The 25,829-nt window shown below is 36.2% G+C and overlaps 2 protein-coding genes across 13 annotated transcripts in view; one reads left to right on the top strand and one right to left on the bottom strand.

Moving 5' to 3' along the window:
• Window positions 1–25,829, top strand: part of NBEA (neurobeachin) — a 707,023-nt gene that overhangs the window by 487,255 nt on the left and 193,939 nt on the right. For 5 of the 12 annotated variants that reach the window (XM_017537954.2, XM_017537951.2, XM_017537952.2 and 2 more), the window contains 2 exons: window positions 1,295–1,438; window positions 20,381–20,517. In XM_017537954.2, coding sequence (XP_017393443.1) covers window positions 1,295–1,438; window positions 20,381–20,517 — 281 coding nt within the window. Of the gene's footprint in view, window positions 1–1,294; window positions 1,439–5,132; window positions 5,166–18,748; window positions 19,553–19,973; window positions 20,208–20,380; window positions 20,518–24,707; window positions 24,792–25,829 lie in introns of those variants that run through there. The other 7 variants (XM_037741813.1, XM_037741815.1, XM_037741817.1 and 4 more) reach the window with 4 other exon arrangements.
• Window positions 21,781–24,649, bottom strand: MAB21L1 (mab-21 like 1). The gene has a single exon (XM_017537959.2). The coding sequence runs from the start codon at window positions 24,130–24,132 to the stop codon at window positions 23,053–23,055; it is 1,080 nt and encodes a 359-aa protein (XP_017393448.1). The 5' UTR covers window positions 24,133–24,649; the 3' UTR covers window positions 21,781–23,052.

The following is a 25,829-nucleotide window of genomic DNA, read 5'->3' on the forward strand; positions in this document are numbered from 1 at the left end:
GTGAGACTCTGTCTCAAAACAACAGCAACAACAACAAGGTTGAGCCAACTTCAGTAGGCAGTAATGGACTGTTGGAAGTTCTATGGGTGTGCCTGGATGAAGTGACCAAAAGTGTTATAAACTTTTGGCCAAAGGCCAAAAATTCATCTCCACATCGTTTGGAGAGCAATTGCCTATGTTCTAACACCATAATGTCCCCTAAAAATATAATACAACACCATATAGGACTGATTTTTTAGGCTCCCATTTCCAGGAATACATCCACCACAGCAAATGAAATATGAAGACATTTTCCTAGTTAAGACTGCTCCTTGAAGACTGCTTTATTCTAAATTGAATTTTAGCTTCAAGTATTATAAAAGTATTTCGTGTGTGTGGTGTGTGTGTGGGTGTGGGTAGTGTATGCATGGATGAAATTTGCTTGCAGTTCAGATAATTTTATATTCATTGTCACCTGACAAAGCAGGTGTTTGAATGTAAATATGAACATATTTGTTAAGCAGTCAAATCCTTGAGGGATTCAGATGCATGTTTCTGACTTATACATTAATGCCAGGTCAAATCTTGCAATATTTGAGTTTTCTGCTTATTTTTATGAATTCTGAGTTTGGCTTTTTGTGTTATTGTATATAGCAAAATCAGGCTATAATTTCAGAAAACCAGTATTTATTTCAGTAATTGCTAAAGAAATAGCTATTGTGAATAAGCTTCTGTGTCTCCATAATTTCTAACACTTCCTTTCTGTAATTCTCTAATGATAACTATTTTTCCCCTCAGATATGAATTGTTTCTTGTTTTCTGCATACCTATTTCATCCACTTTCAAAAATGATCTGCTAATTAGCAGATTAGCTGATTAGCAATTGATTAGCTAGTTAAGACAAAGTGTTATTATGTAAAATAGTGTGATTTTAAGAAAATAAGTTTGGGGTGAAGTACAGACTTTTTATGTAACATACACTGATCTTAGAGCCCTAAGACATGGATCTTTGAGTCCTAAGACATGGTAGAATTCTTTCTCTGCCACTAGCAGCTGCTAGGTTCCTCCAAAATATATGTAGCTTTCTCAGCCTATTTTCTCATCTGTAAAATAAGGGTAGGTGATTACAGCTCCCCACACCTTATGCTTCTCACAGAAAACCAAATAAGATAAAGAAGGTTAAAATGTTCTGTAATTGTAAAGTAATATGTAAATGTAGCATGTAATTATAATAAAGCAATCACTTATTTATAATACCTACTATAAGCAGAAACAATAGTAATAACCTAAACTATTATATTTTTATCGTGATTAGGCACAGAGGAAGATGTTGTAAAGTCAAAGAAAACATTTAGAAGTCAAGCAATAGTGAACCAGAATGCAGAGACAGAGCTTATGCTGGAAGGAGATGATGATGCAGTCAGTCTGCTACAGGAGAAAGAAATCGACAATCTTGCAGGTAAATTTTAAAATATTTTTTTCCTATTTGTTGTAGTAAATAAACACAAAGCTACTAAATTCAAAATTTTTCTCCTAGTAAATAAATATTTGCCAATGGTTGTAACAATGTTCAATCACATGAATGTTAAAAACTTACTTTATCTCATCTCTAATATTGAAAAGAGGACCCCAAAGAAATATGTATTTTATTGGCAATAAATGAATATCTTAAGTTTCTATGTAATGAAGAGCAACTTCCTATATAGAAGAAAGAATACATAGTATCAGTTATTCATATATAACTGCCTATGTAATTGTGAGGTGGGACAGGATGACAGACTCATTGATTTACATGTATCTCCAACCTGCTAACAGCCAATAGTCCCTTTACCCAGGTGACAATTGAATTTGCCGTTTCCGCCCATTTGTTATTCTAAAGAATGTCTCTCTCTCTCCACTCCTGTTCTGTTATGTAGCCTTATAGTGCTAAGCCACTAGCAGATATATTTTCCCTATCACCTAAGTTTTACCTTTTTGTGGTATATGTCTGAGACCAATTCTGGATATGACTCTACAGGGACCAGATGGGGTATGGATATCTTTGCATATTCACCCATAACCTTTTTGGGGTTTTAAGCCACTTTGAGAATCTGATGAAAGCAAATGGCTTCATGAAGAGGCACATAAAATACTGTTTACAATGTCATAGTGGTCACTGACCCCTGGAAACTAGTCCATGGAATCATATACTCAACCTCACCTTAAAAACTGCTGCTTCAGAGTCTCAAAAAGTAGCTGAGTCTTACCTCAGTTCTATATTTGCAGCCCACACAAGGTTGAGGTGGGAGGTGACAATAGAGAGGTGGACTTATATCTATAATTCTTGATACAAAATCACACTTGTTGCCAGGAACATACTGAAAATTACCTGATGTGGCTTTACGAAAGTCTCTAGTGATCTTTTTCTACTGGTTAGAGACTTCTCTTTTCATCTTCAAAGAGAAGATATTACTGTTAATTGTAAACTGGAGATAGCACATTATTCTCCCTCATATAGATTAAGAAAAAAATGTTTAATAAGTTTGTTCTAGTGCTAGTTCCTAGATATTTCTATGTTATTAACATTTCTGCATCATGAAAACTATTTTTTCTATTTAAAAGTACTCAAGTCTATGACCAAATCTTTGCCTCAAATTCTGAAGTAAATGTTCAAGTTTTGGTCCTGTTGTTTTTGTGATTTGTTTTAGTAGCTCAGAGATTTTATCTGAGGCCATTTGGAAATTTTATCAAATGAAGGTCATTGACTCTGTTTGCCCACAGATTTGTTTTCTTTTTTGCTGGTCTCATTCTTTATCTTAAATAATATAGAAAATTCACAAATTTTATTTCTGACCCATTTAGATCATGGGTTGCCTTTTCTATTCATATATGCTAGCATATATGTTTAATAATTGTACAGTTCAGATTAGATTCTCTGGTCCTTTGTTCCTACTGAAGATAATTAGTTAATACAGATTTACATAGTCCCTTGAAGTTTCTTATAAGACTGCCCAGTAATGCCAGTGACACAATTCAACAAAGATAATAACCTTTTTATAGTTATCTTCTTTAATGGTAGCTAATTATTAATATTAATTTATGTTTATAAGAAAAAATCCCCAAAAAAAGTTAAGTTCAAACACCTAAAGAACAGTGAAAATATGCTTGACATAAACTTTTTAGAATCAAATTGTATGGCTCCTGACCAATCCGCTGAATCAAGGCTCCTCTAATTTCTGTCTTTTAATGGATTTGTCATACACCTGTTCCTATCCATAGCCACCTGGTCCAAACTCATAGTCTTATAGCGGGATCCTTGTGTCTTACAGCTGTCCTAAAGTATTGATCCTCTGCCTACTCTGTAGAGTTTATTTTAAAAACAGCAGTCCACAAATATACTCAGAACCGTGAATGCAGTGAAAAGTCAGTAAGGGATGGATGCTTTATGAAGGGCCACAGAAATATTCTGCATATTTTATAGCAATAGATTCATTTTGTAAATGCTAAAACCTATTAATCTAGACTAACATAATAGCTACAATGTTACATAAAATTCATTTTAAGAACTTCATTCCAAGCCAGAATTCTTAGGTTTAAGAAATCAGCTATTGGTTAAAGTTGCAGATTAAATCAATACATAACTGTTTTTGCACTAAGCAATTGTTGTCCAAATCATGGTTCTCTCTGTTGCAGAAATAAAAATTTGTTTAATAATAATGTCTGTCTTACTCATAACATGTCACTCTAAGTACCTGACAAAGCTACACTGCCTAAAGAAAATGTCACCCATACAGGAGACTTAAATCCAAATTAAAACCCAGAAAATCCTAAAATCTGTGTACAACATTAATATAATCTCATATTTACTTGATATCTCAGAAATATTATAAAAAGGAATAACAGCCTATTTCAGTCTCTGAGATAAAAATTACAGGTTTATCTTTTCATGACAACTTAATGAAATGGCTTGTATACTATGAGTATAAGAGATGTACTTTCAAATATATAAAAGTATTTAGAGTTCTTAGATTTTAGAATATATATGAAAGAATACATCATTTTTATAATTGTAAAGGTAAACCTAAACCTGCTGATTAACATACTATATTTTCCTGTTTTTTACAAAACCCTGTTTTGCTGACATAGGCATGCAGATAAGGAGACATGCATTATAATTTGCCAATATGAAATAATAAGCTAAATTCAAATAGAAAACAGCATGCTCTTTAGTACAGAAAACTTAGAGAAAGTACTAATTTAGTTAAGATTAATTCTGTTTTTTTTTTTAATTCAAAAGTTATGATCAATTTCTGTTTATAAAAGAAAAGAAAAAGATAAAGAAAAATAGCTGGCATGAATTGCTAGGAGCCAGACATCAAAACCAGCTTTTTTCTATATATAAATGATGCTGATATTATAGATTTAACGTTTTCTGTAAAAAAAAAAAAAGCATATATTTTCTGCTTGCTGAGAACTGTTTAATAGCAGTTACTCATGAGTACATTTACATTTTCAGGTTTTTAAAACTATTTTCCATATAGCTGAAAATACTGACAAATTGATATGGTGACCTTTTCAAAATACAAAAGAGGGCTAGGGTTAGGGTGAGTGTTCAGAGAGCTTTGTGTGCAATAACCCATTTAATCTAAACAAACCCTATAAGGTAGAAATTATTCCACCAATTTTGAAATAAAGATATAGAGGTCAAGAGATTAAGAAACTTGCATAAGGTTAAGAAGTATATAAAATAATATATTTCCTTACAAATACATAGTGCATGGTTTAAAATACACCAAATGTTACATTAAAATATGTGCGTGTGAGTGTGTGTGTAGGTATATATCATCAAAGACTCTTCCAAAATGATGTAAAAATGACATCTTCTGTTTATAACTCAATTTTTACACTGGTTTCATTACATTAGAAGTATATGAACATATGTAATAATTAATTTTAGTTTTGCTTATAGATAGTCTATATATGGCCCAAAATCAATCTGGTAAGTTAAAAACAATATGATAAATAGAATGCTATTAGTACAGTTTTACTTAAATATTGACCTTTTCTCATGTTTTCAATATTTTGTTTGAAGATTTCTAGTTTTATATAAAGACTCAATGCTCCACAAAATTCTATAGCTTTAAATGTCATGCAATTTTCTGTTTCACTTTTAGTTCCCTTTCTTCCCAAGCTGTTCGTCTCAAGAGGCAAGTTAAATGTGTGTGACTACTAATTACTCAATTTATTATGTATTGTAGCAAATGGCTAATACGATTATAATATAGAAGTATGCCAATCAATAAAGTAATTATTATATTAATAACACCTAACTTAATTTACTTTAATTGCATTTTTTAGTTTATAGTGATTTACCAAAGCCAATTAGTACCTAAAATCCCATATGTGACTAAAGATTTCAATTTACTAATTATCTTTTTTATGAAAACATTGAGATGAATTGGTATAATTCAATGAATTTTAATCTAAAATCTTGATGACTTATTTTAATTTGAAACTTAGGAAGTTGTTTCTTTGAATAACTATTGAGTAACTGAAATGTAAGATTAACTCAAATTTATATAAATTGACAAGTGAAGGATTTAAATTGAAAAAAATATATATTTCATTACTTTTAGAATGGTAGTTCTGTCACATATGCTGAGTGACAATAGAAATATTTTATGTAATAGAATTGGAATTTATATAAATTCCTTATTGTTTCTTCCCAAAGTTAGTAATTTTACTAATTTAGGGAATTCTGAGTTAATGATAATGATGGTGCTTTATGCTTTATTATCAGTTCTGTTGGTAATAATAACATGTATATGTTGTTATTAAGTGTATATATATATATATATATATATATATATATATGTATGTGTGTGTGTATATGTATATGTATATGTATATGTTGTTTTTACCAACAGTCCACCCATTTGGTTAATGTCTACTAACTTGAAAAGTTTACAGGCCCAAACTAATGTCCAAACTTCTTCACCTGAAATATCCGTCCTGTTTCTTTGTTCCACACCCTCTTCTACCTCCTCCTGTTAAAAACCCTACCCATTTTTAAGACCCGTTTCAAGCACTTATGAAATATTCACTGGCCAATCATACAACCTCCATAACATTTTTTTAGTGTTTTTTGGAAACAGCACTATTGAGATATAATTTACATATCATACAATTGACTCATTCACAGTGTACAATTCAATGATTTTTAGTATATTCATTCATAGTGTTATGTAACTGTTACCAAAATCAATTTTAAAATATTTAATCACTCCAGATAGAAACCTTGTTACCATTTGGCTTTCTTCACCAATTTTCCTGTTCCCTCCTTCACAGCCCTGGACAACCACTAATCTACTTTCTAGCTCTATAGATTTGCTTATTTGGGACATTTTATACAAATGGAATCATAGATCATCTTTATTGTCTGTCTTCTTTCACTTGGCATGGTGTCATCAAGCCCTTTCCATATTTGGCATATATGCCCTTTTTATGGCAGTTATTCCATTGTATGGATACACCACATTTTATTTATCAACTCATTAGTTGATACTGGACATTCAAGTTATTTCCACCTTTTCACTTCTATGAATAATACTGCTGTGAACATTTTACAACATTTTACAAGACATATGTGAACATATGTCTTCATTTATCTTACACATATTCTTAGAAGGGGAATTGCTAGGTCAAATAATAACTCCATATTAACTTTTGAGGAATTGCTAGACTTTTTACCAAAGTGGCTACCCCATTTTGAATTCTCGTCAGTGGCATGTGAGGGTTTCAGTTTCTCCATATCCTCCCCAAGACATGTTATTTTCTGTCTTTGTTTATTATAGCCACCCCACAATATTTTTTATTGTGCCATTCTTAAGACACATACCACATAAAGCCTTGCATCGTAGGTGTTCTCCCATGTTTTCTCTGTCCTTTTAGATTAAACTTCTTAAAGACAGCAATCATATACTATGTAGCTTTGAACCATGAAGAAATCTCCTAACACAATTATTTGCCCTCAAAAGTTCCCACTTAAAAATATTATGTAGGTAAACTGGAAAGCTGAGATAATTATTGAATTAATTTATACCAAAAAACAAAAGACAAAACAAAACTTATTGATGAGCTACTGAAATAAATATTTGGGGGCTCAAATTATCAGACTATCTGCTCATACTAACTGAATTATTCAAATTTCAATAGCTCATAATAAGTTTTGTTTCATCTTTTGCTTTTCAGTATAATTATACCAAAAACTGAAATTTCAATTAATCACTTGAATTTTCCCAGATAGGAACACCTAAAGTGAAGCTAATCTCTGTTGCATTTCCACTTCTGGTAAATGTGTCATTTTAACTAAATGTCTCTATAGTTTCCAATTTATAAGGTCAAAATACCACAACTACTGTTAATGTAAAAAAAACACTAGCAATAGAAAAGTTGTTCTATATCCGATGGATTGTGATGCTACTTTTATTATTTTGTTAAAGTAATTAGTAGAGGGAGATAGCAACACAGGGAAGAAGTATTCAAATGTAAGAGTTGCATTTTTTTTATTTGTGTTTTTCATAGTGGTGGGTTTATATTTCTTTACACACACAACTCTCTCTCTCTCTCTCTCTCTCTCTCTCTCTCTCTCTCTCTTTCTCTCTCTCTCTCTCACCAGGTTAAGAATCCAAAATTCCGAAAAGTAATTATGTAATTATGTAAATTAAGAATAAGAAAAATACAGAAATAAGGAGGAGATCTATTAAAAGGCTCTTTGAAGTGCCAGTCATCTCCTTCATGACCCACTTTGTTGCCCATGACAGTTCCCAGTATGTAGAATTTTTCTTAAGGCTGACCATTTCTACCTCCCTAAATGTCTTTTTGACTTCATTCACTTGCTCATTTACTTACTCATTAACATCTTTTGAATATCTACTACATGTATAAAACATTGGTACTCAGATTGTGATAGAAAAAGAAAATCCACAAGAGAATTAGCTCTGCTACCAATACCTCTGGGTAACTCAAATAACCAGGAAGTTATGGCATATAATGTATCTTCCCTAAGAAATAAAAGGAGACAGTTGAGATAATGAGCTTGACAGTTAGACGTTCAGTGTTCTAAACTCAAATATCCAGATACCAGAGGCAAAGTTGTTTATATATAAATTGAATGTTTCCTACAAACTGAGCTACAAAGGAGAATAAAACAAAAATGTAGAGCATGTGGGAAAAAGAAAGAACTCAGGATTCTGGGAAAACATAATTAAAATAAACTACAGAATTCTAAAACCTAAAAGTTTGTCTAAGAATATGTTCTTTTAAAAAGAAAAAGAGTACAATCAAATGGCACAGAAAATTTTGTTATAACTGTCGACTAGAATATGTGCTATGGAAGAGAGCATCTTCAGTGCAGATAAACTCAGACTCAAATCCATCTGCTTAAGCCTAACTTGTACAATGCAGTTCTGATATGGTGAATGTAACATGTAACATTCTGTCTCCAACAAAACTGGTATTTTTTAAAGGTTCCCACATAAATATTTTTATTTCATTTTAGTTACAGGGTCTAACTAGAAGTTATTCAACCTGATATTTGTATTTATGGGGGAAATATCTCTTAAGCATTCTGGATTCTCTAAAATGTGTTTTTGTTTTTGTTTTTATGCTCAGGATTTTCCCCTTAATTTTTAAACCCATGTGTATTTCAAGGGAAATTTAATCCATATGTCCCTGACTCACTCACACTTAACTCATCAAAATGTTGTTTAGTGAAAGCTATTTGATGTGGAAAAAGCCTATGAGTCTTTATGAGTCTTTTTTCTCTCTTTGAATGAGGAAGTTTCTTTGCCAGTCATAAATAGTATACCCAGAGGATTCACATTCATCTTCAAACACAGAATACACAAAGCTCTTGAGACAACATTAACATATGTCTATTTCTTATATAAGCTAAAATATTTAAATTTCTAACTTAATTTTTAAATCAATTAAGGTGTTATAAAAATAAATAAAAGCTTCATCTTGAATATTGAGTCTCTTTGCCTCTTTTCATTATTTTTATAAAGTCTACAGGTCCTTTTAGAGTGTGCAAATATTTTACTATAATCCATATTTTTTTATTTCCATAAACATATGTTCCCTTCAACCACAATTCTGTCATCTATAAAACACTATAAGGTACTCCTAATTGTAACAACATCCCCGATAACCACACTCTGTAAATTACAAATATAATAAAAAGACACAATTCAACTATGCTTATTAGCCATTGTCTTAGTTCATTTTCTGTTGTTTATAGCAGGATACATGAAAGTGGGTAATGTATAGTAAAAGAAACTTATTTTATACAGTCATGGAGACTGGGAAGTCCAAGCTCAAGGGGCTGCATGTTGTGAGGACCATCTTGCTAGTAGGGACTCTCTGCAGAATCCTGAGGTAGCACCCAGCATCACATGTGAGGTGCTGGGAGAGCTCACGTGCTATCTCAGGTCTCCCTTTTTCTTCTTATAAAGTCACCAGTTCCACTCCCAAGATAACCCATTAATTCATTAATCCACAAACAGATTCTTTCACTCATGAGGACAAGGCCCTAATGACCCAGTCACCTCTTAAAGGCTCCACTTCTCAATACTGACACATTGAGGGTTAAATTTCAACCTGGGTTTTGGAGGGGACAAACAAACATATTTACACAATAGCAAGCATCAACCATAATGCAAATCACATGTAACATTCTGGCATCTTTTGTTAATTAAAAAAAAAAAAAGCCACCCTTTCATTATGGTCAGATGTTTCATAAACCATACTGATAAGATCTTTTCTTTCTTAATACAGTGTTATAATTAAAATCCATTTTGGTTTTCTATTTTTTTCTCTGTATGGAGAATTTATCATAGATGAATTCCTCTACAAATTTATTGTCATATTCACTACCAATATGGAGAATAGGGAATAAATATCTAACTTATCAGGAAACCATATTTTTTCAATATGGAGGTGACAGAGCTTTCATGGTGGTTCAAGCATGTCAATGAGGATATTGATCACCTACTGAAAATATATGTGTCATTTTGTTTGTCACATTTGAGGGAAAAATGCAAGATAACAAAACTATTTTCCTAGTACCAAAATGTGGATGTTAGCAACTTGGAGGGGAGGAAGAGTGAGCTCTTCATTACCTTGTCACCACCATACCTGAGTGTCCTGGTCCTCTCTGAAAGATTTTGCCACTTACTCAAACATAAGATTAAAAACTGATTTTGCCGCTACAGCTAGAGCAGTGCTATACTGAAGAACCAGTAAGTCGTTCTGCTTACTGCAAATATATTATTTAATTACTTCATGTCCATGGCTTGATGTTGCAGAGCCAGAATTGCAGCTACAGAAGTACTTAAAATTAGCTAAGTATTTACATGGCAAATTATTTACAAATAGTTATTCCAGTAGAATATGTTCTATCAGTTCAAGTCATCAGTTCAATAAAAACAAGTCAATTGTTTTCTCTTAGAATAGAAGATTAGAATAGAAAATGTCAAGATTTACACAAAGTAAGGACAAGACCTGGAAGGACCTGTCAGACCCTTATTCTCTGATGCAGGATCCAAACTTCACTCAGGTGAATGTGGTTATCCAACCAAAACAAATATAAGTATCCAATATCAACTGTATGTAAGATGTAATGGTGGGCGCTTGGGGTAAGAAGACGCATATGATCAAAATTCTGCCCTCTAGGAAGTTATACTCTAGAGAAGAACAGATAATTAAAAAATAATCTAGATATACAAAAGAACCATTATAACACAAAACACAGTGCTAGAATTACATGGATTCCAGAAAGCCTTTATAGAATGGGTATTTTCTTTCTTGAGTCTTGAAAAATAAGTTAAAAATTTAGAAATATTTAGAGAATTGTTACAGATTGTGGGAAGTGTATGCTAAAACGTTACCTTCTGTGTGAAACTACAGTAGTTCTAAATTATCTAGGTAAAAAGCGTGAGGTAGGGAGTCTCTGAAGTTGAAACGGACAAGCTCGGGGAGAGAGCCTTATGTGTCTTAAGGAACCTGGATTTTATCCTGGGGGCCACAGTGAGACTGTGAAAGATTTTAAGCATAACAGTGATCAATTTAAAAAAAAAAATCACTCTGGCCCCTGTGTAGAATGTGTTTTTAGGATGCCCAGACTTGAGGTAAGAGCTTGAGAGAAGGCTGTTTTCCAAAGCAGAAGTGATGAGAGCCTGAAGCAAAGTGGTGGCAAGCCAGAAAGAGAAGAATGGGACCGCTACCAAAAAAAAAAAAAAAAAAGTAATTTGTGGAGGACTGTAATAACTGACTAGTGCAGGGAGTAAGAATGAGGGGAATCAGGCCTGAGAGGAGAGGTGGTTTGAAGCTATTAACTGTGTGCGAGAATGTACAGATGTAAGGTCTTCTGTGGGTGGGAGATGAAGATGTTGATCTGCTGATATCCAAAATTTTGAAAAGAATAGAGAATTTTAAAATTTGAGAGCCAAGTTGAGCATGGAGTTCATAATGAAAACCACTGAGATCACCTAAGGAAAGTGAGACAATAAAGAGAGAAGTGGTAGGCCAAACTCAGATGTCCTGTGGCACAACAAGGCTTAAAGGGCAGCCAGTGAAGGAGAACCCGTAATAGGATATCAAGCAGAAAGTAAAATGGTAAAGAGAACAGCAGAGAATCCTGTGCTTAGGAGTCAGGAACTCTGGCTCAGCCTTTTTCAAACGAATGTTCCTTGTAACACAGGTCTTTTGAAAGATCCTAATGAGAAAAAAGAAACTACAGTTGTGTTTGGAAAATGATGAGTTTTTAAAAAGTTGCAGGCCAGGCACAGTGTCTCACGCCTATAATCCCAGCACTTTGCTGGGTGAGGTGGGAGGATTGCTTGAGCTCAGGAGTTCGAGACCAGCCTGGGCAACGTAGTGAAACCCCATCTCTACAAAAAAAAAAAAAAAATTAAAAATGGTGGTGCGAGTCTGTGGTCCCAGGTTCTCAGGAGGCTGAGACGGGAGGATCCCTTGAGCCTGGGAGGCAGAGGTTACTGTGAGATGCCGCCACTGCACTCCAGCCTGGGTGACAGAGTAAAACTCTGTCACAAACAAACAAACCTGAAAAAGTTGCAGACTTTTTAAATGTATGGACTTTTTCAAGCTTTTAACTTACTAATTAATGAGTGTTTCCCAAACATCTTGGCCAAAGTAGAGGTTAGGCTGAAACCAAAGGAGAGAATCGGAGTGAAGAGCTAAGAGATAGAAACTGACATCTAGAGCTTAACAAAGAAGGGAAGAAGCGAGATCCAGATAAGAGAGCAGAGGGGACAGGGGAGGGTAGGACCAGTAGCACAGATAGAGTAACTACCTCAAACAAGAGGAAAGATGTATTTCCAGAAACTGCTGAAAAACAGTTAGGGATAAATGCAGATGCAGACAGAGGAAGACAAATGAAAAAGCTTAATTTTTCTCCAAAATATGAATTCTTCATTTATTATATAATCAGGATGGACAAATGTATAGGTGAACTTTTCTAGAAAAAAATCCATATACTTCTCAGGATAATGTGTGACCCAGAAAAAGGGTAAACACCACTGCTCTGCACTATAATTTCTGAGCTCTAATCTTTGATTTCTTAACCTGTAAAGTCTGACATTCAAGGCTGTGTATGATTTTTCAGTTTCATCTCACACTGCTTTCCTTTACACATCCTAATCTCTGTCCATCTTATTTGCTGCTCATTTATGCCTGCAGTGTGTATTTATTCAAACTATTCCCCCTTGCTCACAGTGCTCTCCCTGACCCCAGCCTGTCCAAATTCTACCCATCCATCACAGCTCACTTCAGATGTCACTGCCATCATTCTGTCCCAACTGCTCACTCTCCCACCAAAAATAGACTGGAAATCATGATTGTTCTGTGAATGTCTAGAACTTTTTTCTGTCCCTTTCTTGGTAGGAGGTAGTATATATAACAAATACCCTGAATTTGGAATCAGATCACCAGGTTTGAATCCTGTCTCTGTCATTTACTAGTTGTATGACCTTCTCTAAATTACTCCAACCCTCAGTCTCATTTTCTTATCTGTAAAATGGAGATGATAGCAGTACTATCACACAGCATTGCTAAGAGAAATAAATTGTGTAAACTGCTTTACATAATTCTTAGTTTAACCCTTTCTTCCTTATGTCATAATTACTCTTCTGTATTCTTTAACTTATACTATAAGCTCTTTGTGGGTAAAATATTCTCTCCTTGTAACCAATAACAATACACTACTCATTAAGTAATTTTTGTTGACGAATGAATGAATGAATGAATGAATGGTTAAATATGTCTCTACACATTTAATTACAAAGAGAGAACAACTTATACACTAGGAATAATATGACAGTCATAAAATTATGCCATTTAAAACCATAATAGCATGCATATAATATAGCTAGAGTGATCAATTGTGTTATAACTCTCATTGGTTTTCAGTATATTTTTAATTTATGTTTTTCTAAAATACAGTATCTTTTATATTTATAAAGAAAAATTTGATATCACTTTCAGGAAAACCTGAAAGATGCAATATGTTAATTTAAGTGTACTTTTACTAAGACATACAAATGCAACAATGGGATATATAATTTTCTATATTCAGTTCCACAAATGTAGATTGCATACTGTATGAAAGGCACTGTGATAGGTGAATAAGACAATAACCCCTGTCTTCAAGTAGCTCGTGCTAAATGGGAGAAACAGACTTTTAAACACATATATTCAACATATTATAAATGCCATAAAGATATGGCCAGGAAACTATGGAAATATAAAGGCAAGCTACTTAATCCAAGCTAGGGGTGCAAAGATTTAAATCATATTCTCTGGTTTATTCACTCATCTAGTCTAGTAGAAGTTTACTCTTCCTGATCATTAAGTGATATCCCAGTACCATAAAAGAGTCAATACTCTTCCAGAAGGTGAAAAATGTATTCCATATGCTGAACTAAATGTAATATAACTAGAAACACAAATCTCAGCTGGCTCACCTATTAAATCAAAGGGCAGGGCAAATTATCACAGCAAACATTAAAATTATCACTGTTGTTTAGTACTTTTGTGCTAGAAAATAACTCCATGCTATTTTACTTATAGTAGGTATACTTTGTAAGCTTTTTCTTCTATGAAATCACTCATTGCCTTTGCAGAAAATATACCAGGGTTGGTTTTTTGTTTTTTTTTTTTTTTTTGGTTCATTGTAATATAAAGAATTACCTGCTCTAAAAATAAATTGGTAAACATAATGGCGGTTAAAGTTAAAACATATAAGAGTCTTTCTTGGTACTTTTTTAAATTATGTATTATAGATACATTAAGATGGGATTATAGATAAAAATGTAAAAATAGATGATCTACCATGATGAACAAATAATATGCTAAATTGCAGTATTCAGTTGTTCATTTAAGAGGGTGCTATTCCTTCCATGTCTCTTTTAGACTGTGCCAAGTTGACTTTTTCCAGATGTAGGTTTACTCTCATCTCAAAACACCTTATATGTGTTCTTCATCATCTGTTTCATTTTATACAACAATAATCTAAGGAAACCATGATCTATGGGGATAGTTGGTTATTGTTAATCTTGATGTTAAGGACAGATGATGCTCAAGAAGTCACCTAGGAGCATCAAGGGGCCAATTCCTGAAAACAGTGAGCTTTTGTGTAAAATTTGAGAGTTTATAGAATATTTATAATGGATAGTTTGGGTGAGGGTACACTGTGTCTTTGCGAATATGTTGGGGAGGAAGTAGTACTGAAGTTTAAATTCATAACCCTTGAGGCATAGCATTCTATCAGTTGTTAATGTGTTTTTATTTTATTTAAGAAAAAACATCCTGTAACTATTCCCATGCAAAAATAGTTCAGGGCTGGCGTGCAGTATCACTGTCGTAGCTCCCTGCAGCCTCGACCACCAGGACTCAAGGGGTCCTCCCACCGCAGCCTCCTGAGTAGCTAGGATGATAGGCATGTGTCACCAAACCCAGCTAATTTTTTTTTTAATTTTTTTGTAGAGATGAGGTATTGCTATATTGCCCAGGCTGGTCTCAATCTCCTGACCTCTCACCTCAGCCTGCTGAACTGCTGGGGTTACAGGTGTCAGCCACCATGCCCAGCCCTAAAAAATTTTTTTGAAAATTTCAAAATATTATTACTCTGATAATTTATCTGGGCAACTACCAATATTCTCTGTATATAAAGAAACAATCACTATTTAGAAATTTTGCTACTGTGATTTTTTTTTAATTTTTTAAGACATTTTAATCACCTGAAACCCAGAGAACCATCCTGGATATCTAAAATTTGGAAATCTAAAATTTTTTGCAGTATTTTTTCTAGAATGTCCTCCCTAGGACATGTACACAAATACCTCCATTTTTAAAATGCCTAAAGTTTTCCTAGGATTCCAAAATGTTCTTTAGTAATTTGTTTTGAGATTAAAACATTTTATTCTTTTATTTCTATGGGGCAGAATGTTTAAGGAAAATTGACTATGCCATACTTAAAAGTGAGTCCAAAGCAGTGATAGATATTTTAGATATATTCAGTCACTCATGGTATGAATTATTTCCCCACAAAATATACCACATTACAGAAATAATTGTACAAATTTATTTCCTCATTATATTTTTATCCCAATTTTTTTAGAATACTGTTATTTTACATTGACCATAAAGAATATTAGATTAGTTTTAGTTCTTCTAAATAACGTCAGGATTTTAAGTTTAATAATTCTACCAAGATTTGTCAATGTTTATTATCCTGAAATAATACCTTTTACATGTTCTAAAAGCAAATTGAGCATGTAGTTTCCAAGTAATTGAGGCTGAAGAAAATCCATATAGCTAATACAACTTTTAACAATATTGAACCAAGGAAGTCATTCTAAAATATATTATAATTTTATGTACCCTAAATATAATTTGACCAATTGAAAGTCATCAAATAATTCTAACAATTCCAATTTTAATTAAACTCCAACTCTTCTTTTCCACATATAGTCTTTGCTGTGCTTTACATTGAAAGTTGTAAAGAAGCTTAGCATTATTCAGAAATTTAATTGCCATAATTGCCTTTTAATCACTAGAATGCAGTTTACCCCCTCCTAAAAATGACTAATTTACCCCCACCCCTAGAAAATGATTAATCTCAGCTACTAAGAAAAAGCAGCCTCTGACCTCTAGGAACTGGCCTGCCTATATCTAGGACTCATTCTTGAGAGCTGGCCTGGAGCTCACAGCTAGGCCAGGGTGTTCTCTTGTTGAACATAAACAACCTCATAGAGCACCAACATCATACAAGGTCACATGATGATGATGTGAGACAAAAAACGACTTTATAATTTTGACTAAGCACAGACAAAAGCAAGATCACTATGCATACCACAAAAATATCAAACATCTTCCTCTTTTGGCTAATATGAGTGACTGCTACATCTTTTCAGTTAGAGCTTTAGCATTTAGTCTTCCCTCCGTCTAGATAAGACTGATTAAAACACTTAATAATTGAATTGTTTCTGATTCCTGACACAGCCCAATCCAGAGCAAAGCCCTACTTTCTTGAACCCTTCCCAAAAGCACTTAACTGAAATCCAGATCCTACAATGAGTCTTTTAACACTCTAAAAGTCACCCCATGGTTCTTATTGTTGTCAGTTTCTCTCACTGCAATGAATAATAAACCCTACTTGTTCGACTGCAGACGTGTTCTTAGTGGTTTTTGGCAAGAAAAAATTGACTTAAAATTTGTGAATATTGGACTATTAGTTCAGTAAAATATTTAAAAGTTTTGTGGCCGGGCGCGGTGGCTCATGCCTATAATCCCAGTACTTTCGGAGGCCGAAGCGGGTTGGATCACCTGAGGCCAGGAGTTCAAGACCAGCCTGGGTAAGATGATGAAACTCCGCCTCTACTAAAAATACAAAAATTAGCTGGGCATGGTGGTATGTGCCTGTAATCCCAGCTACTCAGGAGGCTGAGGCAGGAGAATCTCTTGAGCCCCGGAGACAAAGGTTGCAGTGAGCTGAGATTGTACCACTGCACTCCAGCCTGGGTGACAAAGCGAGACTCCATCTCAAAAAAAAAAAAAGAATTTTGTAAGAAGTTTTACCAAAATACCAGTATATTATTAAGATTTCTATGCTGAAATTTTGATTTTCAGCAGGATAATCTAAACCCACAAGTATTTAACATTCTTCTTTTAAAGCATATTTGATAAATTGTTTCATTTTTAATGTAAAACATGTGTACTTTCTACTCCAGGTCCATAATGAGGTTTACCATTTGAACTGGTTAAAGATCTTATGGCTCTAAAGAGAAGTTACTATTTTAAAGATTCCTTTCATTGTGCTTGGGTGGTTTTTGTTCTAATTCAGATTTTAAATTAGATAAATGGGAAGTAATAGCCCTATTCTTCTTTCAAAAATAGCAATGGATCCATATTTTTTAAGCGTTATATTGCCAGTTGTAAAAAGTAAGTAACATTTATATTTTCTTTTTAATTACCACTTTAGGTGGTGGAATTTTACATTATTATATGCATCAATACAATAGAAAGAGGTTTTGTCCTATCCTTTTGTTTAACCTTTATCAATACTTCTATGTGTGCCAAGGACATTATAATTTATTCTTTGATTGCTGTAGTAGTGATTGGGATGAATATATTTACAGTTAATCTCAATTTACTACACCAAGCAAAGTTTAGGATGTTAAATTTGTAGTGACAAGTTATCTTCTAGAACAGAATCAGCTAGATCACCATCTCACTGTCATTCAGAGATGCTATTCTTTGTAAACAGTTTTTATTTGGAAAGGGATCCGAGGTTTTCAAATAACCAGGTACCATATGGAAGATCTGCTGGCTTGTGATTGTGCCTTATGTAAACATTTTAATATCGTATCCCTAAAATCCAAATGCTCCCCCAAAGGGGATTAAAACATAATCCCCTCTCTCTGTTGCTGTAGTAGATTAACTCTGTATTCTCTCTGTGGCTGGTTTGCTCCCTGAAGACTACAACAAAAAGATTCAGTGCTCCTTAAACATGCTGTGGAATTGGAAGTTGTAATTGGAGATTTCCAAAGGACGAGGATAAAAATGACACACTATTAATGCTGAATATTTCATGATACGTCTTTCTTAAAGAAGGACCAGTTCGAAGCCCTTTATAAATGCCCAGAAAATCTCTTCAACAAAACGATGTTGGAGTAAAATCTAAAGGAAGCACAGTCTCTTTTCAGAAACGCAGAGAACTAAGTAGAGAAGATGTGCTCCCCATGAAAAGTTCATGGATTGTGTGCTTAAAATTTGTAATGTATTTCAATAAGTCAATAGGTATGGTTTTGATGTTTTGATCTTTTTTTATGTTTTCAATTTAATTGTTTGGATACGTTAAATTACTTTTTAGGAGAAATAATTCGCCATTTTTAGTGGTTTTGACCATTATTTGTCACCAAATGCCAGAAACCTCTATTAAACTGTAATTCTTGATAGTCCTCCGTATTTAGAGTGAAGACTTGAGGTTTTTAGCAGTGCCCAACAATGTATAACTCTGTTTTCAATGTGAACCACATCAGCTTTCTCACCTCGCCTCAATCAAGAGTAAACCGCATAGATTTCTCCAGAGAGAAAATAGGATAAGTGGCATCCAAAGGAGCGTCCTGGTTGCTTAAGGGTTAAGGGAGCGGTTCGAACCGGCCGGAGCGTAGGGGGATTCAGAGGAGGGCGCGGGAGGCAGAAGGCGCCGCCAAGCGCGCGCACAGACCCTCCAATAAACACAAAGGAGGGCCTGGGGAATAGAAACCCAAATCCACTTGTAATCGTACAAGAGATTCGGGCATAATTACTTGAGCAACCTAGATTAAGATTGATGAGCCTTTAAAGTGGTGCTTCAGAACGACCGCCTCTCCCTTTCCAAAGAAAAACCTTGTGTAACCGAGGTGGACCCCGACTCGGCTGGGCAGAGGCCGAGCCCCAGAGTCCGCGAGTCCCGGGGGCTGATCGAAGGATCTAGAGCAGTGAAATGAAAGGCCTTTGCTTGGGTCTGGCCCGGATGGTCCGGATCGGGGCTGAGAGCTGACACTCACAGTTTGTTTCTTAGCCACCCCCTAATAATCGCGATAGAAGCCAGCCCAGCCCAGCCCTCTGTGTTCCCCCAGCCTCGGGAACGGCCCGGCTTTGTGCAGGACGGGCGCAGATTGGGTGTGCGCTGCGCCAGGGAACGCCAACTTGGCCGCGTCTCCCTAGCCCAGCCCAGCCCGGCCCGGCGGGGGCCGAGGGCGGTGGCGACGCGAGGTATCTCCGTGCGGAGGGCCGAGGCCTAGCGGCCGCGGCGAACCTAACTTTTTATTGCCTTTCTCCGACTGTTATTGTGACGCTTTTGACTGTATGCATTTGAGAGGAGAAGAGGAAGGGATTATGATGTGCCCCTGCTACAGACAAATGAACAATTATATCCGATCCCCACGTTATGTATAACGTTATAGCGTGTTTCAAATCCAGGATCGCGAAGAATGCCTCCCTTTGGGGGGACTTTACAGAGAACATTTAGGTAATATGCCATTTGGATTAATATTATATACGCGTAATTCGTGGTTTTCAACCTTAACAGATTGAGGGAATTCGAAGCAAGCACCCTAGCAGGCACTTTTAGTGAAGATGTTTCTGTAGTTTCAAAAGTTGAGAAGTGGCACTTTCGCACGGTTTTTTGAGAATCGTTTTGTTCAAGCGTCTTACATTTCCATCACTTTCGACCTATTCTCTGTGAGAGAATGACTAAGAATTTCGTTCTTTTCTACATAAGAACTTTACGTAATGTCCGTGTGCACTCGTGTGTGTGTGTGTGTAGCGTACCTTAGGACATCTTCCTGCAAGAGGCAAACCTCTCAGAACAGTGGAATTTATCTATTTAGATTCTTGCCCCCTTCCCGTCCTCTCGCCTCTCCTTGGGGAGCACCGCTGCAGAGTGGAACGGCTTTGCGTGATGGCTGGTCTTGGGGGCAGTGCTGACTGCCTGGGGTCTCTGGAAAAGACAGTGATGCTCAATGGAAAATCGGGACATTAGACAGTCCTTTCTGCAGTTTTAAGTCAGTTAATGGCAAACCCTCGCCAACCATGTAGAATTTCTAGGTGGAGATTGAGTGCTATTCGGTATCCTGACCCGCTGGGTTTTCATACTATTTTTTTCTCTCTAGTCTCGTTATAAGGTAATGTATAAAAGCTAGGTAGCACTTATCTTACATGAAAAGAATTTGCCGCGTAATACAGGCACCATTTTTTCTAGTGCATCCTTGCCAATAAAAACCTCTGGTACCCTTCTGGGAGGGAGCGGGAAGGGCCACAGGGGCTCAGCCTGACTCCCCTTGCCCTTGCCTTGCAGGCCCAGTGGTTCTCAGCACCCCTGCCCAGCTCATCGCTCCCGTGGTGGTGGCCAAGGGGACTCTCTCCATCACCACGACAGAAATCTACTTCGAGGTAGATGAGGATGATTCCGCCTTCAAGAAGATCGACACGAAAGTGAGTTAAACTGATTCGATGTACAGTACTGGCGGCTTTGTGGCAGGAAGTGGTTTTCAATTTTGTTTGGTTTTACCTGACAGTGGAGGAGGGGACCACATTCTCCTCTTTCTCATAGAAAATAAAATGAATGAAATAGCATGTTCTCTTTATGGAATTGAAGAATATATTAATGAATTTAAATCCTGTATTACCAGAGCATGTACATTTTAACAGTCTTTCTATGAGTGCCTTTGTGTGTACTTGGGCAGATTTGGTCGTTAGTCAATTGCTCCCAAGTCCCTGGGGCCCAGAATCTCAGGCGCTGAGGCTGACTACAAAACGTCTTAAGAAATGTCTTATTAAGATCACTTTTAATTTTCAAAACTTTAGATTGTAATACGATTATTTATTGAAAAGTCATAAAGAAACGAGGGGTGGGGAAGCCATTTAGATATAAATTCTTCTCCAATAGTACCCCCATTTTGTCCATCTCCTGAAATAAGAATGGGTTTTATATGTGAATTTAAGAGGAAAGCAGCTGATTCTCTGAGCTTTGATTTAAAATATATGCTAGCACTCAAATGTGTAAAGGTTGTATTTTTCTTTGGGTATAATGCCAGAAAATACATATGGGACCATTTGAAATGCATAAATATTTATTAAATGTTATTGTGTAGATTTTTAAACACCTGGGTATTAGAGTAGCTCTTTCTCAGCACCTTCTTCTGAGATCTGTTCTAACGTCTTAACTTTCTTGTTACTGTGCAATTTGTACACTTCGTTTCTGGGGTTAAGAATTCAAGAGCATTAAATGTCATGCTAGAAATTCTAGCATCATTTTGCAAAGATCCTCCTTTATTTGCAGAGGCAGTTATTCCAAAACGGTCAAAGACAAATGCTTCCACAGATTCAGAAGTTTATTATTTTTAATTTAGGTATTGAAATAAAATGTTATAAAATAGTATTTGCAGACTAGAGCTGAAATCCAAAAATTTACCATCACCTGAATTAACTAACTTAAGGCCCATAAGTGATCACCTTTTCAGCACTTGTTGACTACTAAAACTACTCCAAAGAATTGTCAGGGGACTTCTTTAACTTCCAGCTCCAAATACAGTTTTTAAAACGAGTTTGAATGCACTGTATTTTAAAATAATTTAAATTTGTGTTTATGCTTTTTTTGCTTGTCCTATGATGTCAAAAAGAAATGTTGAATTTCTAATGAATTTCTTCTGCTAATGGAATCCTTATTGCATAAAATAAGGTTTGACATAAAATATGTTGGTCAGAAAAGATCATTTTGCTAGTTTTCATACACAAATTTCAAAGTTTCATTATGACTTTAAGTTCATTTCCTCTTAGTCAGCTTTTTAACTCAGTCATCTCTACTGTCATGATAGATTTTTTTTCTTATATTATCAAAAATTCTACAGAAGTGCTGACCAGAAGAGCAAGCTTTCAAAGGTAGATTTAAATTGTGTCTGTCGCAGAGAGGAATTGTCTTACAAATAAGTTAGAGACTGAGAGTAAATTGTTATTTTATGTACCTATACAAAAAGAGCTTTTCTCTGGGTGTTTTATTTTTAAGGATTTCATTAACATATTTCTCAAAATGTTTAAGATATTCAAGTGGGTTTAATTTTCAAAATGCAGGATTACATCTTTTGATAGAAAAACAATTTAAAGTGAGACACAACAACTTTTATTTTGCTTCATTTATTAGCATCTAATTAAATAAAAACCAGCAACAAATTATAATCTAAATCACAAAATTATCCAGTGTATTTCAAGTGCATTTTTCAAATATATAATTCAGATATTCAAGCGTTATTATATAAGCTGAATTCAGATTTCTTTGAATATATTTAAATAACATTTCAAGTATATTTATGGAATGTTAGAAATAGAACAAGCAATATTTGAAACAAAATGTAAACTTTTTAAAGTTCAGACACTTTCAAAGACAGATAAAAGTACCAGGAGGAAATCTACCTTTAAGTGATATATTTGTTAGTGGAAAATGTCTGGAAGTATCCAGAATGGCAATTTAAGTTCTGTTCACCAAATCACAAAACACCAACATCCACACTTTCAAAGACAATGTGAGGTCACAATATCTGTTACAAATCAAAATATACATTACACTTTCCTTCAGATGTCATATCCAAATCATGTTTACTCACAGACAGATGCACCTAAATCACCAGGATTGCTATAATCCTTTGATAGTTAGGCAGAGTGTTCACCGTGATCTTGCATTACAGCTGGGCTGTTTACCGAGTGTTATGGTGTACTTTTCAAGGGAGATAGGAAATCGTGTGGAAAGAAGTCTTCTAGTACTCGTGGCTTTGGGTTTTTCTCCATCCGCTTCCCCTACTCTTTCTCCCCTTGGAGGGTGGGTGAGATGATGTCTAAATATTGTATTATTATTCCTTTTTAAAGGAAGAGATTGTTTTCACTGCGGAGTGGAATATTAGAAGTTGAACAGGAAATTTTACACTTAATGAGGACTTTGAGAAGAGTAATAATTTCGGCTCTTGATTAAATCATCCTCTAAAGTTTTTCCAAACTTTTCGGGTTGGTCAGGATCTCTCTTGCCAGTCGCCACGTTTGTTTGGCAGCGTTTTCCAGAGCTGAGTGAGGTTTGCCTTGAAACAGATCTAAGTTTGGTAGAAAGTAGTGGGGACACCGCCGGCACTGCAGGCAGGAGATTAGTTGCAGCAAAATCCCGTTCAGCCGATCACCCAGGCAGGACTCGTCCCAGTCCGACTCCCGGGGATGCTTTTCACACTCGTAGGAAACCAGAGTCTTCATGTGGTAATTGTTCAAGGGCTGGCCCGGCAGTTCAAGGTGACGATCCCTTAAGGTTTTGAGGATGGAGAGGCACTTCTTTCTGCAGCCCCCCATCTGCAGTCTGTTCTCTGCCTCTGCGAACTGCAGCACCCAGGCGTCGCTCTCCGCCGAGCTCTGCTTCCCGGCCAGGGAGTGGCACTCCTTGGACAAGAGATTGAAACCTTCCGCCTTGACCTCCGCCACCCGGTTGGGTCCCGGCCAGGGTATGTGGGGAAGTGGCCAGTGGGCAGCACTCCTCGGCCAGATCCCGGTGCATTTAAAGGCCGGCGTGATCTGCACCACGTACCTATCTCGGATTCTCAGTTTCACTTCGCTGGTGTCTGCCACCATCTTTACCACATCCCTGTAGCTACATTTGTCTACTGCTTGAGCCACCAGCGTCTGAAACCTGGACCGGATTTTGCGCGCGGAGAGGTAGCCGGAGGCGGTAATGAATTCCACCCAGAGGGACATGCTCCTCTTGCGCCCGTCGCTCAACTTCAGCACCGCGCAGCCGGGCAGCGAGCCATCGTCCACGAAGTTGAACACCCCCATTTGGTTGAGATAAAGCACCACTTCAAATTCGGTGGGGGAGATGACCTCGAGGCCCTCGTAGCGATTGTCCATCTCATTGAGAGAGCTGATGAAACGGGGCTCCTGCACTTCCACTTCCTTCAGTACGTCGGAAACTACTTTGCAGACTTCCCGGATAGTTTTGGCAATGGCAGCTTTCCTGGCTTGGCATTTTTCGTTGTAGTATTTATTCAGATGGTAGACCAGCTTGGCCTGGGCCGCGATCATGTTGGGGCAGAGATCCGGATTGTACACCGGAGTCTCGCAGTAAGCTGTGGGATCCAATGCGGCTGCTAGAGCTGGAGCCAACTTCGGTAGAGAAACGGGCCGCAGCGCTCAGAAATGGATCAAAAATGCCTTTCGGACGTGCTGCCTCGTTGGTTCCCCTGCTGCTGCTCCTGCTGCTTTTCCCTTCCTTTAATCTTTGAGCCCAGCCGGTCTTAAAGTGAAAGATTGTTCTCCCCCCCTCCTTGTCTCTTTTCCTCTTTTAAAGAATCCTTGTGGGAGAGAGACGCATGGAGAGATCACCTTCTCAGGAATAAAAAACAAAAGTTGCGCTGAGACCCAGCAAAGCTCTTCCAGTAGTCAGAATAAGCACCCTTTTCCGTGTTTATTTACGCTTTCCCGTAATCATTGTGTGTGCAGCACTGTTAATCAAATGGAGGAAAAGTGTGCTGAGTGTGTGTTCGGGGTGAGTGTGTGTGTGTATGTGTCAGAAGAAGCCGCTGTTGGTTTGTCTAAGAGCCCAGAATCACTCGTGTGGAAATTATAAAGGCAGGGCCAGGCAGGCGGGCGGCCAATCGCCATTGGGCTCGTCACGACAGCCTCCTTCAGCTCCAACCCGGCTAATTAATCCCCCCTCATGGATATAGGCACACAAACTAAAGGTAGGAGGCTGCTGCCGGCAGAAAACCACCCAGGCCACCTAGACAGTTTGGAAATCAAGAGGAATCTCTCAGCTTTGGTATTACTTGAAGCATATTGACGTTTTTGAAGAGACTTGGCAAAGCGACTCTCTTCTGTGCTGAAAACCCTGCTTGTCTTTTACTGCTGAAATGCAAATACAGGTGTATTAACGAGCATCCATCAACTAGTGATCTAGACGGGGTTTTCTAAAACAAAGTCACTATCTTGCATTTAGAGTAAGATAATTAACGCCCGTTAATCCTTGGGGTCTTCTTAAATGCAGGTTGAAAGTTTATTCTTTCATGCAGACTACTGGCATATGGAAGTTGGCTTTAAATGGAGGAATACCTGTGTAATTTTCTCATTCCTGATGTTCCTATATGTTAAAAAGAGTTTTTGAAACGTTATGGAGGTAGCGTGCCCTTTTTTTTACTCACATTTTTTCCTCCTTTGCATTTGTTGAAAGGAATCTGAAAATTATTGCTAATGTGTCAGATGTTTTCGAATCCCGTTTAGGATGTTTAAAAGATATTTGGTACATCCCTCTGCCACACCAGCTGCAGGCTTCTTTGCACTTTGGTAGACTTGCCCAGCATTACAAGCAGGACACAAAGCTGTATATGCACTTATAGAAATATTTGAAAAATAAATTGTCTCTGCGATGGACAGAGTATTTTAATGTTATTTCTTAATGACCCCATTTTAATGTTATTTCACATGACCATAGTACATAAAATTCATGTGAGATCATAGAGATCAAGCCCCCTTACAGATAACTATCCTGAAAAAATGGAAGGTTTGGGGTTTCTGGCTTGTTTACAGATGTGTAACTAAGGTTGTATCTCCTATGTTAAGCGCCCTTAAGTGGTAACCTGGCAGTAAACTTCTAATTGTATACTATTTTATGTTATTTAAGGAAAAATGGTTAACATTTTCAAAGAAAATTAACTTGCCGTCATCTAGGGTTTTTTTTTTTTTTTTTTTTTTTTTTTTTTTAATTTAAACATCATTTGAAAACA

The sequence above is a fragment of the Cebus imitator genome, unplaced genomic scaffold, assembly GCF_001604975.1.
Source record: "Cebus imitator isolate Cc_AM_T3 unplaced genomic scaffold, Cebus_imitator-1.0 Scaffold108, whole genome shotgun sequence".
NCBI classification, from domain to species: domain Eukaryota; kingdom Metazoa; phylum Chordata; class Mammalia; order Primates; family Cebidae; genus Cebus; species Cebus imitator.

Excerpts from the sequence above, each read along its gene's own strand:
- MAB21L1 (XM_017537959.2), bottom strand. The coding sequence starts at position 24,132 with ATGATCGCGGCCCAGGCCAAGCTGGTCTACCATCTGAATAAATACTAC.